This window comes from Bactrocera oleae, chromosome 3, assembly GCF_042242935.1.
Source record: "Bactrocera oleae isolate idBacOlea1 chromosome 3, idBacOlea1, whole genome shotgun sequence".
NCBI lineage: Eukaryota > Metazoa > Arthropoda > Insecta > Diptera > Tephritidae > Bactrocera > Bactrocera oleae.
This window is the reverse complement of record NC_091537.1, coordinates 15,864,805-15,882,644: the sequence shown is the minus strand read 5'-3', so window position 1 is coordinate 15,882,644 and position 17,840 is coordinate 15,864,805. Positions and strand designations below refer to the sequence as shown.

General features: G+C 30.4%; 2 protein-coding genes across 2 annotated transcripts; both read left to right on the top strand.

The window, feature by feature from the left end:
* Positions 1 to 236: 236 nt before the first annotated feature.
* LOC106616739 (uncharacterized) lies at positions 237 to 14,789 on the top strand. The gene is made up of 4 exons (XM_014233584.3): positions 237 to 459; positions 550 to 871; positions 1,176 to 1,362; positions 14,211 to 14,789. The coding sequence occupies exons 1-4, from the start codon at positions 395 to 397 to the stop codon at positions 14,459 to 14,461; spliced, it is 825 nt and encodes a 274-aa protein (XP_014089059.2). The 5' UTR covers positions 237 to 394; the 3' UTR covers positions 14,462 to 14,789.
* A 765-nt stretch (positions 14,790 to 15,554) lies between these two features.
* LOC106616774 (protein YIPF6) lies at positions 15,555 to 16,888 on the top strand. Its single transcript, XM_014233646.3, has 6 exons — positions 15,555 to 15,735; positions 15,813 to 15,944; positions 16,016 to 16,094; positions 16,161 to 16,326; positions 16,398 to 16,555; positions 16,621 to 16,888. The coding sequence occupies exons 1-6, from the start codon at positions 15,718 to 15,720 to the stop codon at positions 16,731 to 16,733; spliced, it is 666 nt and encodes a 221-aa protein (XP_014089121.1). The 5' UTR covers positions 15,555 to 15,717; the 3' UTR covers positions 16,734 to 16,888.
* The last annotated feature ends 952 nt before the right edge of the window (positions 16,889 to 17,840 follow it).

Here is a 17,840-nt window from a genome sequence, read left to right as displayed (position 1 = left end):
AATACTTCGACATCAGCAGTCATACGACGTCATACGAGGTATTTCGGCCAACTGTTAGGCTAAAACCATGCTCTCTTCTAACAAATTCCTTCATATTTAGTATATACACACATACACAGTCTTTATAGATTTCATCGATCTGTTCGTTTGAAACAGCTTCGCCTTTGACTTCGTTTGTTTCGCGTTCGTCTACCGCCTTTTTCCCGATTTTCTGGCCTGCGGAGATTTTTGAAATGTTCATATAGTGTCAGTAGTATTAAAACGGTCGGTGGGCATCCAGCAAAATTTTCCGCTTAACTTGAATAATAATTTCCGTTGCTTTCTTTAGAGCTTTACTGTGAAAGTGAAAGTGTAGTTGTAGTTAAAAATATATATTGAAATATAAAATACAGAAATGGCTGAACAAAAGAAGGCTCCACTTCTCAAGAAAGAGGAAGATTACGTGAAAGCGTTGGATGGGTAAGCTTTTACATAAAAACATCCGTTTGAGTTTTAAATTATGATGTATTTATATAATTTTTTTGTTTCTCCAAAAAAATTTGTATGTAGTTTCTTCACTAAAGAAGATCAGGTTGCGTTGTTGCTCGATTATGATGGCACATTGGCTCCCCTTAGCGAAGAGCTCTCCGCCATGCCAAAGGATACTGAGATCAATATCAAGAAATTGGCTGCTAACGACAAAGTCTTCATGGTTGTCTTCTCCGGCCGTGATTTAGCTGAAATTAAGAACCACTTGAAATTCCCTAATGTCACCTATGCTGGTAATCATGGTTTGGAGGTTGAGTACCCATCGGGCAAGAAATTCAAGATTGAAATGCCAGAAGAACTCTTGAAGAAACATCAAGAACTCGTCAACGAACTTAAAGAAAAGGTAATTTAAGAGGGGTTGGTGTTGTAAAAGGAGGAATAAAATAATATATTGTATAATAAAATTAGTAGTATAAAAAATGAGAAAATCTAAAAATTACTAACTAAATAAAAATAAAGGGTGAAGAGCTTAAAAATATTAAAAAGCAAACTTGGAGGTATTTGGAGTTTAAAAAAATTGAAGTTTTAAAAGTCTTAGTACTATCATAGTTTAAACTTTCTTTCATTCTATCTAGATATTTATTACTAGTTACATATATATTTTCTCGTAATAATACTAAATTTCTCAAAAAAAATGTTCCCCACAGGTGGTTTTGCACGGCGCTTGGGTTGAGGACAAGAAAATCTCCGTTACCTATCACTACAAGGGTGTCAATGACAAACTGAAGGCAAAATTGATCGAAACTGCCAAGGGTCTGATTCAAGGACATGGCTTCCAGCTGATCGAAACCCCATACGCTTTGGAGGGAAAACCACGCGTCAACTGGGACAAAGGTAAGTTGAGCAACAATATTATTTTGTGCGGGGGTAAACCAGTAGAGGGTTACAGACAGCTGAACCAGTTTTTGAATAGAGCATTTTTAGATGATGATGTTTATAGCGAGCTGTTAGAAGAAAATCTATCATTTTAATGAATTTATAATAAAACGCTGTAATAGGTATAAAAAAATACTGTAAATATTAGAAGGCATAGTTAGCTGTTGTTTATAACTTTCAATTTACTTTCAAGCTTATTTATTAAGTTTTCTTATATTTCTTAGCATCTTCTATAACTGTTTCTTTCAATAGTTAAAATATTTTATTATGATATTATGCAAAGATCTTTTAAAGGCCACTAGCTAGTAATTAAAATTTAAATAGCGGTTAAATTTTGTAGTTAAATTTTGTTTTTTGTTTTTTACCGTTTGAGAGGTTGCAGAAGCTCTACAAATATCTCAAATATTATATCAGGAAATGAATCATAAAATTTCTTTGGCACTAAAATTAGATCCTTCAAAAGCAATTACCTATGTATATACCCACACACACCATTTCGTTTAGAATCTAAACTAATTGTTTCTTATTTGTTAATTAAAAATCATTACTAAGCAGCTATTTTCGACATTTAAGTACTTATGAATTTAGTGTTATTGCCGCAGGATAGAAAAAATGTGAAGAAAAATTATAAATAAATACAAAAAGAATTTAGTTCAATTCTAAAACAGTTGCCATAATTTGTCACGGCACATAAATAAGCTATCGGTTATGTGGGTAGCATAGAACGGCTGCATAGAAACGGTATGTTTTATGTTTTGTTTATTTTTTTGCTATTTCATATTATCTTTGTTTTTATATTGTATTCTTGCGCGGCTCTTGTTGACCTCATTGGCAGTCCAACAAATCAATCAGATTTTCGAAAAACTTTCAAAATATTTTTTCGACGCTCAAGTTTGGCGCTGAAGCGAGCACCTGTTTCAAGCAATTAAAATTTTATTTCAATATGATTTATTTAATTCAGCATTCAGCATAAGCAAAGAAAAGTAAAAGTTTACAAAGCTACATTAATAAAAATAAATTCAATAAAAATACATGAAATCGAAAAACAAGCATACAAAGTGTATACATACATATATTTGTATGTATATATGTTATGTGCAATAATGCATAAATTACTATGAAAATATTGGCGAAAACAAAAACAAAAATTATTTTCTGCGCCATATAAATTTTTATTAAGCAAAATGAGCCGAGTGGGCGTGAAGAAAAAAACAAAAAAAAAAAAATAACTCAAAAAAATAATACAAAATATACGCCGCAAAACACAATGCTGCCACTTGTCAACAAATATAACAACAACAGTGCCATGACGTTTGAAAAATAACGGTATACACAAAAAAAAGCGCAAAATAAATAATATCTAAAGCCGCATGCACGCAAACTTGAGTGTCTAAAATTTAAATTCAAATTCTCAACCTGTTTAAAACATTTAATTATTCATCATGAAAGCCAAATTTTCATAAAAACAAAAAAATTTAAAACACGCGGACAAACACATTACGTTGTATGCATATAAAATATACTTTTATAATTTTTCAAATATACACCCCTACTGTGTATGTGCTAAAATGTGGCTAAAATATACTACGAATGTGTGTGTGTGTGTGTGTGAATGAGTGTTTGCAATGCCCGTCGGATACAATGCGCCATATATAATATTTCCGATCGGTCTAGCCAGTGGTCGCCTACAACGACGCCGCTGTCATTGATACATTCGTATGTGTGTGTTTGTCTGTGTACTATGTAAGTGTGAATGTATGACTCAGAAGTCGATTTCCCGGGCAAAACGGTGGAATTGACGGGTGCGTTGATATTTTTAAGATTCTTATAGAAGAAAGCAATATTTTTATACACATTTATGCAGAAGACATGCATATATATGTATGTACATACCTCTGTAAATAAAATCCAATTCTACGTTTGCGGAATTTTTTGAAAAATTGTCGATATATACGTACATATATGCTACTTAAATTAATTTCGTCATAAATTTTCGTTTGATAAATATTAAAAAAAGCAATGAAAAAAAATAAAAAATGCTTAAATACATAGCCAATAAATAAAAAAATAAAAACATTTTTTAATGCGAATATATTCTTGCTCAGTATATATTAATAAATACAATAATAAAAAATGGAAGCGAAAAACATAAGTTCTTAAAACTGATAAATACTATTTTTTTTATAAAAAATATACAAAAAATTTCGCGTATAATATATAAAAAATAAATATGTGTATAAAATGAAAAAAATGGGCATACCTTAAAAAATAAATATTAAATAAAAAATATAGTAAAAAGAGCCAGAAAAAGAAAAAAAAAATTTCGAAATAAATAAATATTAAATAAAAAAGTATTTTTTTTAACAAAATACATTTTTATACGAATTTATTCTTACTTGGTATACATTGAATAAATATTCAAAAATGCAAGAAAAAAATTAAAAATTCTTAAAATTAAAAAAATACTTCAATAGAATATTATATATGAATATATTTTATGTTATATTTATATATACATATACCTACACATGTACATTATAAAAACCAAAAATCTCGCGCACACAGCACTCATCATTCACACATAATATATAATAAATAAATATTAAAAAGTGTAAGTGTAAAAGAAATTTAAAACATAAATCATTAATTATAATTTATAAATTCCTTCGAGCGCCTAACCCACAATTTTCCAAAAATTACTCGTTATATCGTAAGATTTCCTAACGTTTAGCTAAAATTTCTTTTTCAAATATCATACTTCAAAGCTATAAGCCGTAACTTAACCACTCATTAAATTATATATTAACTGTTATAACCGCAGTTTAGCTTTTTATTAATTTCCAGCGAAGAGTTTCTAGCGAATTCTTAGTTTCTAGTACTGTGTGATTTAATGCCGGTAATATGGTAACATATCTTATTTATCAACAATTTGTCAAAAAACAAAGCCAAATAAATTTATGAGCTCATATACGAGTACAATAAACAAAAATATAAAAATCAATTTCAAAAGTAAAAATAAACTATCAGCTGTCAATATTTGCCGAAATTTTGCTTAAAGATTTATATTCTTTTGTATTGTAGGCCGACAAAAGCTTTAGCAGAGAACGTATATCATATAAATATAATATCATATATAAATATAAATTCATATATTTTATTATATTTATATGATATACGTTCTCTATATATATAGATATGATATTATATTTATATGATACACGTTCTCTGGCTTTAGTCAATGTGATTAAATGTTAAGGATGCCAAAATAATAGAATAGATCAAAATAAAATCAAAACAAAATTCGAAAGGAATATATACTAGTGGAATTTTTTGGCAATTCAGACAAATACGAAAAAATGAAAAAGTAACTAAGTAGAACAAAATCTATATATACGGTACAAAAAAAAAAAAAAAAACAAATGCTTAGATCAAGTAAAGATGCAAGGATCTCGGGTTTTTATATATTTTTTTTTCTTTAGACGCTCATACTGTTAGTGTTCCCACAAAGTTTAAAAAAGTTAATTTCAAGTTAGACTATACATATATATAATATAATATGTATGTATCTTGTTCATACAGAATATTTCGATTTATTACCTTGTAGTTATATGTAATTATGTATACACTATCTGCAATATATGCTTTTTTGAGTAAGGAATATTGAACACATGTAACGGTTAAATATTTAAATACCATCAATCCTACAGCTACTAAACCGCAACCGGCATTTGTTACCAGAGGAAAATAGTGCTGTTTTCCCCCTCTCTCATTTCTATTGATATGTGTTTCTACCGTAAAATTACTCTCTTATTTCTACAGTTTAAACTGGATTTCTGCAGATTTACAGAAAATTATTTTCACCTTATCGTTACATTTTTCCATAACAATTACTTTCAATAATATATTTGATTGCTTCGCTTTGTCAATTAAATATAAATGCTTAGGCTGAAAGCATAAAGTTACTTAGCACTATTTAGAAATCTACGTTTGTAGTAAGTAGATCAGTGGATAAGAATTTAATGGATTTTTCGTTATATTTTTAATTATTCCATACGTAAGTACATTCGTGTTTTGTGCAGTATCCGAAAAATGGCTGTGCTGGTTTCTTTAAAGTATTGAGAACAAATTTGCGCGCATCCGCTTTAAAATTCCAAGAAAATTTGAACCATGTATGCGTATTCAAAAATAAAAATAAAATAAAACAAAAAAAAATACTATAAAAAAATTCTGAAGGTTAGACTCTCCAAACACGCGACATTTTAAAATTCCTATTATTTTTTGAGCATATCTTGTATATTACATTACTAAATCCAAACTATTTAACTAAATATGAGTCAAAATTAGCACGACTTTATAAAAAAATGTGTACTATTCGCTCTAAAGTTCCCCTTCGATTTTTGGAAAGTGCTATTGAAAATTTTTAAGAATTATTATTAATTTTTTTTCATTATCCTAACCTCTAATGAAAAAACTAACTAAACTAAAAACTTTTGAAATTTCATCTTAATAAATATTTTATATTTTTTATACTTGAGTCTGGCAATTAAAAACTATATTTTTTCAAATGAATAGCTCGGTTTTGGAAACAGAACAGATTTCTAAATTCGAAAAACATTAATTTCATGTTTGACTTGTCATATTTCTGTTTGCAATTTTTAAACAAGTTTATTGAAAACAAGTAAGGAAGGGCTAAGTTCGGATGTAACCGAACATTTTATACTCTCGCAAAGTCAAATAGTATACTCGTTTGAGATTTCTTTGTGGATTGGCTGATATTTTCGGTTCCTATAAAGTCATCTTATACCATCTCAGAGATAAAATTTAATGTCTCTGGCGTGTTTAGAGCTTGATTTATCGCGCTTTTAGTAGTTTTTAACAGTACCGTTATATGGGGAGTGGGCGGAGTTGCCACCCGATTTCAACTATTTTCACACCGTCAATAGTAGTGCTAAAAACATTTGCTTCCAGTGAATTTTGTTATTATAGCATTAGCGGTTTAGGAGATATGCACATTAAACCTATTAGAGGCGGGACCACGCCCACTTTTTAAAAAAAAATTTTAACTGCAGATGCCCCTCCCTAATGTGATCCTGTGTACCAAATAACAATCTTGTATCTTATTGCGTAGCTTAGTTATGGCAAGTTATTTGTTTTTGATTAATGGCGTTTTGTGGGCGTGGCAGTGGTCCGATTACGCCCATCTGCAATACCAACCGTCTCACGGTACCATGAAACATGTCTACCAAGTTTCATAAAGATATCTCAATTTTTACTAAAGTTAGAGCTTGCACGGACGGACGGACAGACGGACAGACGGACGGACGGACAGACAGTCACCCGGATTTCAACTCGTCTCTTCATCCTGATCATTTATATATATATAACCCTATATCTAACTCGATTAGTTTTAGGTGATACAAACAACCGTTAGGTGAACAAAACTATTATACTCTGTAGCAACAGGTTGCGAGAGTATAAAAATTATATATAAACATAATTTCATTTCAACCCTGAAAATACCTTTAATTCTTTACCATTTTGTGTACTAATTTTTTCATATAAATAACTGTTTTTTGACATAAAACTGATTTTTAAACATAATTTCATTTGTCGTTTAAAATTACGTGTAATTCTCCACCATTTTGTATTCCCAAGTATAATTCTTTATACACTCAGCTGCTTGAAGCATTATAAAATCTTTCGCAAGTGTGACAACAAATTAGTCAATTTTATTGTATTACTTTGCTAATAAATAAAATAGTTCTCCATGTGGCTCTTATAGCTAATGCATGTGCACAAAGAATTTTCCATAATTTTTAAAAATACCAATTCTCGCTCTCCATTGTGCACCGTGGCTGAGTGTTTAGCCTACTTCCATAGAAAACATTGGTGCCGTCTGCTTTTGAATTATGCAAAACGCAACGATGACGCTGACGTTAAAGTAAAATTTAATACGGTACTTAAGCAGAAGCATCAGAGTGTGCGTGGCTATATGTGTGTAATACTGCATAAATACAATATGTAGGTGATTTTCATATACATACATAAGAGAAATTTATGTAAAATATATGCCACATACATATGTTGCTGATGCTGCAGCTTTCTTGCTGTTGAGTTTTCAAAAAATTTGGAAAACGTGCAATTTCTGCAATAAAATTATTGAAACTACACTAGAAATGCAGAAAAGTTAAGAAATATTAACATTTATATTATATTAATATTAACTCAAATTTGTAATTAATCAATTTGCGCAATAATTATTTTTGCCAAAATAAATCAACAAACAGTAATTATAGGGTTAGTGCAATTTGCTTTTGTAAATACACAACGAAATACAGAATCGTTTACATGCAAACCATAAATTGGTGTGGCTTTTGTGGTTTATGTAATTTTGCACAATTTTCGGATACTCAAATTTATCATAGTGCGGCATTAAGAAAATAAACATTTCAATTTGTAATTTGCATTAAATTATTTATTTTGCTGTTTGTTTGGCGATTTTCAAAATTCAGTCACCCGGTCGCCAAATACTGATCGTATAGCATCATCGCCTAGAAGATTGATCAACAAATGGGCGGCGGCAGGCCGACAGATGGCCGAGAATGACCGTTTGACAATTTTAGCGAATTGCTCAACAAGCAAACACATTAAGCAAAAAAAATATGCTACACTTCAAAAGCAAACAAATTATGGAAATGTCACAATTCAATAATATTTTATTTGCGTTTTGAATGATTGGCTTCAAAGAAATACGCGAAATCTAATTGAGTTGATATATCGTTGATGAAATACAGCTGGGTGATATTTAGAGGAAAAATGAGCTGTACATAGAAGCAAAAATACTTTTTATCTACAAATATGTATATATTTATTTAGATATATTTATACATCATTTTAGTAAATACTAGACAATTAGGAGATTAGCTTAGAAGATTATTTAATTCTCGGTACTATTTAATTAGTAAAATAACTTATCAGTGCTAACAGTATCTTCAAAATATTTTGGACGAAACTCACAAAATTCATCTTGGAGTGATCTACGACCTCGATTGAGTGCACCAAACCATTGATAAACACTGGATCTTAATGTAGCTTCATCGCCCTTTATTAGGTGCATCAATGCACTGTGGCTGAGTTAATCCACATCGAAAGTTGTAAAAAAAAATCGGGCGCGACAGTCGAGATTTAATTCCATTTTTTGGTCGAAATGAATATTCATCAAAATCTCAAACTTTACGATAAAGCTGTGAGTTGCCAGATTGTAATACTGGATTTGCCATATCACTCCCACTCCTTAATCCAAAATGCTGTGTGAACAGCTCTGTTGTTGTTGCACTATAAGTTGACAGCTACCCTTTCAGAGAATTCGATACCTCTAATAGAACACCATATAAATTTACTGATTTTATATACAATACTTCGCACAGTTTCTCTAAGTCAGTAAATTTATATGCTCACATATTTCACTACACTGTCGTCTTTCTTAGGAGAAGTTCGATACCTTTAAAGGAACACCCTATATAACCTTTTATTTTTATTGTCTTCGCAATATTGTTTTGCTCATTGCCTTAAAGTCAGAAATGTCTTACGAATTTTACTACACATACCTTATAAGAAAAGCTTATTAAAAGGCATTTTTTCGTATTGTCGATCGAAAAATCAAAAATTTACTAAATATCGGGGTTTAAAAGAAGTTGAATGTTACTCTACAGCTTTTTTTTTTTGATCATATCGAAAAATTGGTAGCTAATTATATGGAGAAATATAAAGGATAGTGATCAGATCATTTGTCTCCGAGTAATCAAATTTAAATTATATAAGTAATTTTGAAAAAAAAAAACAGCTTCTTAACAGCTTTACCTCTAATCGTTATCTCTAAAAGGACACCAGATATATTTTCTGCAATTTTTGTAATTATGTTATGTATTTTTATTTAATGTAAGGCTTTTACTTTCGTATATATATTTTAGAGTCAGTAGAGTCCTCAGCATTTCCCTAAACTATGTAGTAGGGTGAAGCGAAAAATTTTTTTTTTTGCTTAGCCTGATGGTCAATTTTGTAGATTATAAAAAAAAAAAATGTTTGGAAAGAAAACAATTTCTTTCACTTTTAGAATAAAGTAAATTTCGTTTTTTTCGCTCCACCCACATAGTGGCTTTCTACCAAGCAGAGTAATCTAATTAAACACTAGCGCCACACACTTGTTTGTTTACGGATTGTTCAATTAATTTTTCCATTTAACCATATAAACAATTAAATAATCACTGTATACTATAATTTTGGCATGCCTGTTTAAGTATTTATGTACATACATATGTGGTACAAAGATTTATTAGAATAGCCGAGAAATATTTTAACTGTAATTTGCAAAATTTTTTAGATAAAATTATTTTTGTGCAGTAGATTTGCAAATCTACATACATACATATGTACATAATTGTCTTCATCTTCGTTTTGCCAAAGCTCTGCTTGTTTTGTTTGAGCTCTGCTCGCTTGTTAAATAAGTTTACGTATTCATTTAACAATAAAGTTCTCCAGCTGAATTCATGAGAGGAGAGAGGTGACGTAAAGAACACTCAAGTAGTATAATCTTATACTATTCTCTTTGTACTAAATTTTGAAAGTTTATATTGTATTACATATACCAGCCGCTTGTTCGATTCGTCACTCTCGAAAGTCTGGCGAAACGAAGAGAGACATATTTTCATACATAAATGTATAAAGTATATTACACATATATACATACATATAATAAAATCTATATCTAAAGCTACTTAACTATTGCCCAGCTGTTCTATATCTAGCCGCATCAGTTCTGCGTCAACAAATGCAGCAGCATACCTTCTGCTGAGTTATTTTTTCCTTACATATCAATTTAACTAATGTATATGAAAAGCACCAGAAATTGCTTGACAAAAATGCACTCACGCAAATATTTACATATCTACAGTCGTTAATGCATAGACTTGGCCTCAGCTGTACTTTCTGCTGTCATTTAGTTGTCTGCGCTTTGACTTGCCGCTGTCAAATTGCGGCTGGTGCCTGCTTCAATATATTTTCTTGCGCCTTTCCCTTTCCGAATGCTATTTATACGCCTATGCAGTGACGCACGTAGGGCCAAAAGCAGACATAATGCAAGATTTTTTTTACCAAAGCAGCTGCAAATATTCATTGGAAGCAAAAAAAAAAAAATCGTAAAAATTTTAAATTCTACAAAGCCGCTGTCATTTAGTTTTATGCGCGTGGAAATATACTGTGTGCGCACTTTTCACCGTTACGCCTACAAATTAGTTGTTATCTTTTTTATTTTTCATTTTCTCTTCAAAATTTTTAAGTTTTCGCTAAAAATAAAATGATCCTCTTTTCATTCTGTAATTTTGTGTGTGTTCACCTTCGCATGCAGCGGCTTAGCAGCGCGAGAGTGCCTCACATATGGCATCGACTGTTTGTTGCATCGACCCCCTCACTCCCCTACTTACTTACATAGCTGCAAATAAGTTGATATATTTTTCCAAATGCTCGTTTTATTTTTTATTTTTTGTTTATCATTTTTCTTTTTGGTTTTTTTTTGTTGTTTTTCAAAATATTTCTCTACTTTTGTGCTTTGTTTTAGTCGTTGACTATAATAATTTTTTATGCGTTTCTTTTGATATTTTTTCGTTGCTTATCACTTTGGTTTTACTTAGTTTGTGTTAAAAATGTTAAGATTTATGATTTTATTTTTTAATGTATAAAGCTACTTTTTCGCTGGATTTGAGTTTGTTTTCTAGCGATTTTCTAACATATGTTGATATAGAAAATATTTTAAGTGGAAAAAGCAGAGTTAAAAATAAATAATTATAATTTTTGCTGCATAGCTCCATTTGTTTTGAGATTTTATCACTTGTGAAACTAAATAAACGTAAATTTATGTTTTGATTTTTAACAGAATTATGTTAAAATGGCGTCCGCAAAAATAAAATTCATAATTTATAGGTAATTTGATTAGATAGATATTTATCTATAGGTAAGTTGATTTGGGATATATTTATATATATAATTATAGTTAGTTTAGTTGAAAAAAAATCAAGGGAAAATCTTTCTAGGCAATAAATAGCACCAATTAGACAAGTTTCCGACCGTGTTCTGTCCAAAAAGCTTATCATAAAAGTAAAACTGCCGCTTTACAGCTTTATATCAATTTGGACGCTATATTACGCTTTATTTTAACTGTTGGGTCCCTAGAAGAAAGGCTAAAGTATACTTGTATTGCTATGAAGTTGCCAAATCTATACTTCTTCTGATTGAATCTGTAAGTTTTGCAGTCTTTTAAGTAGTAAATTATATCTTCAAAATATTTAACGTGTTAGACAAAATCCCATCTTTGACTATATCGTTACTAATGACTGAGTCCTCAAATAACATGAAAAAGAAATGCCGCTATTAATCATTATGGCCTGTGTATTTGAAAAAATCCGATGATCTATAGATTTCTTAACTTTCTCTCTAATTTTTATGTATCGTAATGTATTTTTACTAAAAAAAACAACAAAACACTTAAGTTGCATCGAAGCTATATTACCCATCACAAAAACAAAAGATTCCTTACAAGAACCTAGATCGGTCGGTTTGCATGGCAGCTATATGCTATAGTGACTCGAACTCAAACAATTACTTTGGAGTTTGCATCGTTGTCTTGAGCAATACCCTTTGCGTTAATGAATATATCTCGTCAAATGAAAAAGTTTTCCTTACAAGCAGTTGATCGTTCAGTTTGTATGCCAGCTATATGCTACAGCAATTCGATCGACACAATTTCTTCGGAGAAGAAAAAGCTTTTAACAGAAGCATATTATTCCGATCGTCCAGCTATATGCTATGACCACTATGGTCCGATATCGGCCGTTCCGAAAAATTAGCAGCTTTTTGGTGAAAAAAGAACGAGGGGTGCAAAATATCACATCGATATATCAAAAACTGGGGGAGTAGTTCGTATATACACGTACTGACACATATAACGTACAGACAGACGCATTTGGCTAAATCAACTTAACTCGTTTTGCTGATTATTTATATAAATAGTATATATTTTATATGGTCTCTGCAGTTTCCTTGGGGGTGTGACAAACATCATTGAAAACTTAATATACCCTGTTCAGGATGAAAAAAAACCATTATCATGTGAAGGAAAATATATATAGTAAATACAAAAAAACAGCTAATTCTATAGAAGAGTTATTGCTGTATTTTTAATAGCTAAGGGTCTACGGTCTTTGTTATGATATGAACCTCGATCAAACATTTTAAAATAAATAAATTTGCTGAGAAGTAATTTGGTGTGTTCATACATCTATGTATATCTAAAAAACAGCTGATCGAAGGACGCCTGTTCTAGGCGTTTTCCGAGCTGTGCTGGTAATAAGAGTGTACAAATTTTAATCGTAACTGTCAAAATTTTTGGTCTAAATGTGTCAAAAATGTGTAAACCTGGAGGGTCCTCAGAACACCTGTTCGAAACAGTGATTTTATGTGATTTTTTCTAATATAGTTAAAAATCCTGGCAATTGATATTTTCAGAAACTTTCAAAAAGTATCATATTCTCTTCCATAACTTTGCCATATAGTATGTACAAATAATTGCTAATGCTTCCAGCTAAAAATAATCACATCTCGCACTCGTATTTAATTTCAATTGTTGAAATATTATGCATATATATATATATACAAATGTACCGTTTTTGCTTGACAAATTCTTCTACTGTTATGTGTTCGAAATCAAAAAGTTTATGCATATGTACATATGTATGGACATACATATGTATTTAATTAATTGCTACTGAGTGGGTGTTATTTGGGTAATAGTATTTTTACTACATTCGTGTTAATCAAGCAACAAGTTGAGAATGTGAAAAAAGATAATGATGAATGCACAGATAAAAACAAAAATAAAAATGAAATAAAATACAAAATTATGACAATTTCACACTGACACATTGGACAAAAAAGAAAAAAAAATTTGGAAAAAATAATAAAAATGTAAAATAAAAATTTGACGTGAGCAAACATTTGATGCCACAATTTATGCAAACATTTTTTTGACAAAATTTTAGACATGCCGACGAAACTTAATTTTTCACTGTTTTTTGTTTTTTATTTTTAAGAAAAATTTATGAACTAAAAATAAATTTGAGATATTTACAGTAATTTTAATTAAATTTATTAATTTTTTTTACCATCATGAAAAATTAATTCGAATATTTGCTTCCATCAGGTTATTTATCTCTTGCATATTTTTTAAAATTTATTTTAAAAATTAGCGAAATTTGTTTAAAAAATTGCAGTAATTAAAAAATAAAAAAAGTTTAGTAAAATATTTTCAAAGAATATTATGTTGTTTATCAGTTCTGCAAAAATATATTTGGATAAAAAGAAACAATTGAATGAAAAACCTAAAAGTATTTAGACATAATATTTCAATTTATATAAGAATCTAACCGAAAAACTAGTATAAAACACATAAGCTGACCTAAATAGTAGAGATAGGATAGCAGGCGCTTATATAATTTTAGAGAAGCATGAATTGTATTCAATTCAATGGAAAACGTTTGAGAGCAGTGATTAATCAAGATCTAAACTATTATACTAACTTTTTTAACAACTTAATGATGCAAATTATGATAAAGAAAATAGAAGTTTAGACCAATATTTGAACTTGTTCGGCGTCAGGTGATCACTGGATGTCCCCAAGACAACATATTGTAACTAAGATCCTTAATTTAGACACTTTCAACTCATACACTCTTCTTCTCTTTTCCTTTTGTTAACAGGTGAGGGCGCCAAAATGATTTTGAAGAAACACTTCGAAGCCGATTGGGCCAAGAAACTGAAGGTCATTTATGTCGGCGATGATACCACCGATGAGGATGCCATCAAAGTACTCCATGGTTTGGGCAAAACTTTCCGCGTCTCTGAGCTGCCAACACTGAAGACTTATGCCAACTATCAAATCAAAACCGTTGAAGAAGTTGGCTGGCTACTGAAAGCCATTCAATCGGTCTATGAGGTCAAGAAGAAGTAAACCTAAAAAATGTCAATAATTAAAATTCCAAAAAAAAAAAACCAAAAACAAACAGAAAATGAGTAAACAGAAGGCGATTATTGTGTAGCGTTTTTATTTAACAACAACAAAAATACATTTTAATACATACAAGTATACAAGCAAGGAAACAATCACAATATAAAACAAAATCATTTATACTTTTACTGGACCACTAATTTTTGATTTAATTATAAATTATATAATTACGCATTAATTGTATTTATAAACTGTTAAAAGAAATTCAATGTTTTTAAGGTCTAAAGGTGTGTGTTAATAAAAAATTTCGAAGAAAACATAATATAAACTACGATAGTTGTTTTATTTTGCGCTCAAGAAAATTGCTCAGCGTCTCGAAGGCTTCTTTGGCATAAGTTTCAACGATAGTCGGGTATACGTAAACGGAACGGAGCTGCACCCTGTCAACTCCTCAACATTCCTCCAAATTGCTTCAGGGACTACAATAACAACAGCGATATATAATATAATTAAACAGCTGTTATAATAAGGTCAATAACTTGTCATTGTGTTGTGGTAGCGTGATAAATACGAACAGAATATGAGGAATAATTTCTCGAGTGACACGGTTATTTAGATTAGTTTAACGTGGAAACCAAGGAAATGGTGAGCTTCCTGACACAGGTTGTATCTGAAAATTTCGGGGCTAAGTTTATTAATGAACTTAGAACTTGGAAATGGCCTCAAGTTATAATATCGATACCAGCTCCGATGTCTCCAAGAAATCTTCTACCAGTGCTTGCAAACATTCCACATATATTTTTAAAGTAAGAAAAATCAGTTATCCTTCCGTTTTATTAAAATAAGGATTGGAATCATTTTTTTAGCAAAAAAATAATTCAAAATAAAAATTCTAAAATATCGCTTAAAAATAATAAATATAGTTTTTGCATATAAAAAATCAAAAGCAAATAAGCTTTCAACAGCATATTTATTTATTTAATTTTAATTACTTACAAAAAAAAAAATATCACAGGGTGTGCCAGATTGGTTTGTGTATTAACTAGAAAGTGTTCTCAATTGGTTTGATTGCCAGCGCGCGACTTATCAGCTGTTTTTATCATTACTGCTGACGTTTATGTATTGTCTACAATTAATTTGTGTAAATAAAAAGATTTTACGGTATAGAAAAAGTTACAACTACGAAAAATATACTTTATAAAATTATATTAGGTCATTAGTAAAGTAGTGCGAAACCACAGATTTAACGAAACACAAAAATGGACACTAAACTGGATGTAAGTAAACCAGCTTAATGCCATTGAGCAATAAAACAAACTTTTCTAATATATGCATTTTACACGTTTCTATACAGATGTTCGATGATAACATTTCGGCTTCTTCCCAATTGGAAGGTGATATGTCCATACCGGGAGCACGTAAAAATACAACACAAATAGGCGCACCGGATTTCAACACTTTAGATGAGCCAATCAAAGAGACATTTGTGCGTATTTCGGCTGCCAAGTTAATTGCACTTTTAATGACTCATATTTTTTATAATTATTATCACTGCAGTTACGAGATGTGCGCGCAGTTGGCGTAAAATTCTATCATGTGCTCTATCCCAAGGAGAAGTCCAGTTTACTACGAGATTGTGAGTGCTAAAAGCCGTAACGAAGAGGTTCATTAACAACAATTATATTTTGTTTGAATATTTTAGGGGATTTATGGGGCCCACTAGTACTCTGCACCTTTATGGCTACCATACTGCAAGGCTCATCAGATAGCATGTATGATGGCGGTCCAGAGTTCGCACAAGTTTTTGTTATAGTGTGGATAGGTGCGGCTATAGTTACTCTAAATTCAAAGCTGCTTGGCGGCAATATGTAAGTACATGTCCGATATCTTTAAATGTTAGGCTACTAAGTTTATTTGTTTCACTATTTTTTTTTTGTAGCTCGTTTTTCCAATCCGTCTGCGTTTTGGGCTATTGCCTTACGCCTGTGGCGATAGCGTTGATTGTGTGTCGTGTTATTTTGATAGCTACCCAAACGAAATTGGCATTTTTCTTGCGTCTGGTAACCACTACGCTAGGATTTGTGTGGGCCACATATGGTAAGTCAAAAGTTGTAATTTTTCTATTTTGAATAGTATTCGAGTACATAAATATGTATTTTTAGCTTCTTTCATATTTCTTGGTGAAAGTCAGCCACCAAACCGTAAACCACTTGCCGTATATCCAATATTTCTATTCTTTTTCATCATATCCTGGTTAGTTATATCGCATACCTAAGTAAATAGTATGTGTAATTAGATTATTTAGTATACGTTTATCAAACTTATAATGAATTCCAGGGGATCATGAAACCAATTTAATTTAGTTATACTGTAAAATGATAATGTCTAAGCGCATAAGAAAATAAAAAAAGATAAATAATAAAAAACGTACTTAAATGATATTGATTAATTTATCCCCAATGCAAAATGCTTTTTTAAATGTTGAAAAAAATATGTGCAAAATGAGTTCCTATATACAATGAGATTTTAAGCCTATATATGAGCACCGAAGTGTTTTCTATCACTGCAAACTATACTTCGTTAGTGTGGAATTTTTTTTATATCAATCACATGTATACATATATAAATATATTTTATTTATGGCTTGTAACTACATAATACTATACATAATTTGTAATAACGCTCCTTGCATGACTAGTCTTACATATCTCAAATCATCATAAAAAGTATCTTGTAAATTCTTATTGCTGTAACATTTTCACCTTTCAATTTGGAAAGAACCCCCCAATTAAATTTTTAAAAATTTTTTTTTTTTTTAAATTAGTTATTTCTTTTAATATTTTTTAATCCAAACTCTCTCTTCTAGTAAAAAAAATATGTATTTATACTTATATATTATATATTAAAAATTCCCGTTGATGCTGGCGTTTGTTCGAGATAAAAATGAAGTCGAGTTCCTGTATATAACTCACAAGGTCCGAAAAGAGTTTCGAATTCATTTGTGTCTATAAGTTTTATTAATATTTCAGAGGTTATAACCTAGTTGCAAGGTCTGGGATCGTTTTAAAATAATTAATTTTTTACCAGTGTAAATTACAAATTTTACAATTTTTGTTATGAAGTTCTCGTTATAGCTCATTTGATTTTAAATCTCTAATCCTCGTCTTAATTTGGTTAATAAATGCTAGACGTGTCAATCCTTTCATAGTTTGATAAGATATTACCAAGTAGAACGCCAATAGCAGCCAGTTTTGTTTACAATTTTTTCGAGGCCTCTGTTGCTGTTGTAGTATCAGCATAAAATATTGGCTAAATAATTTTGAGAATGCTGCCGTGTTCACAGTCCTTGTCCAGATAAAAATCTGGAGTCGTTCGTGTTACT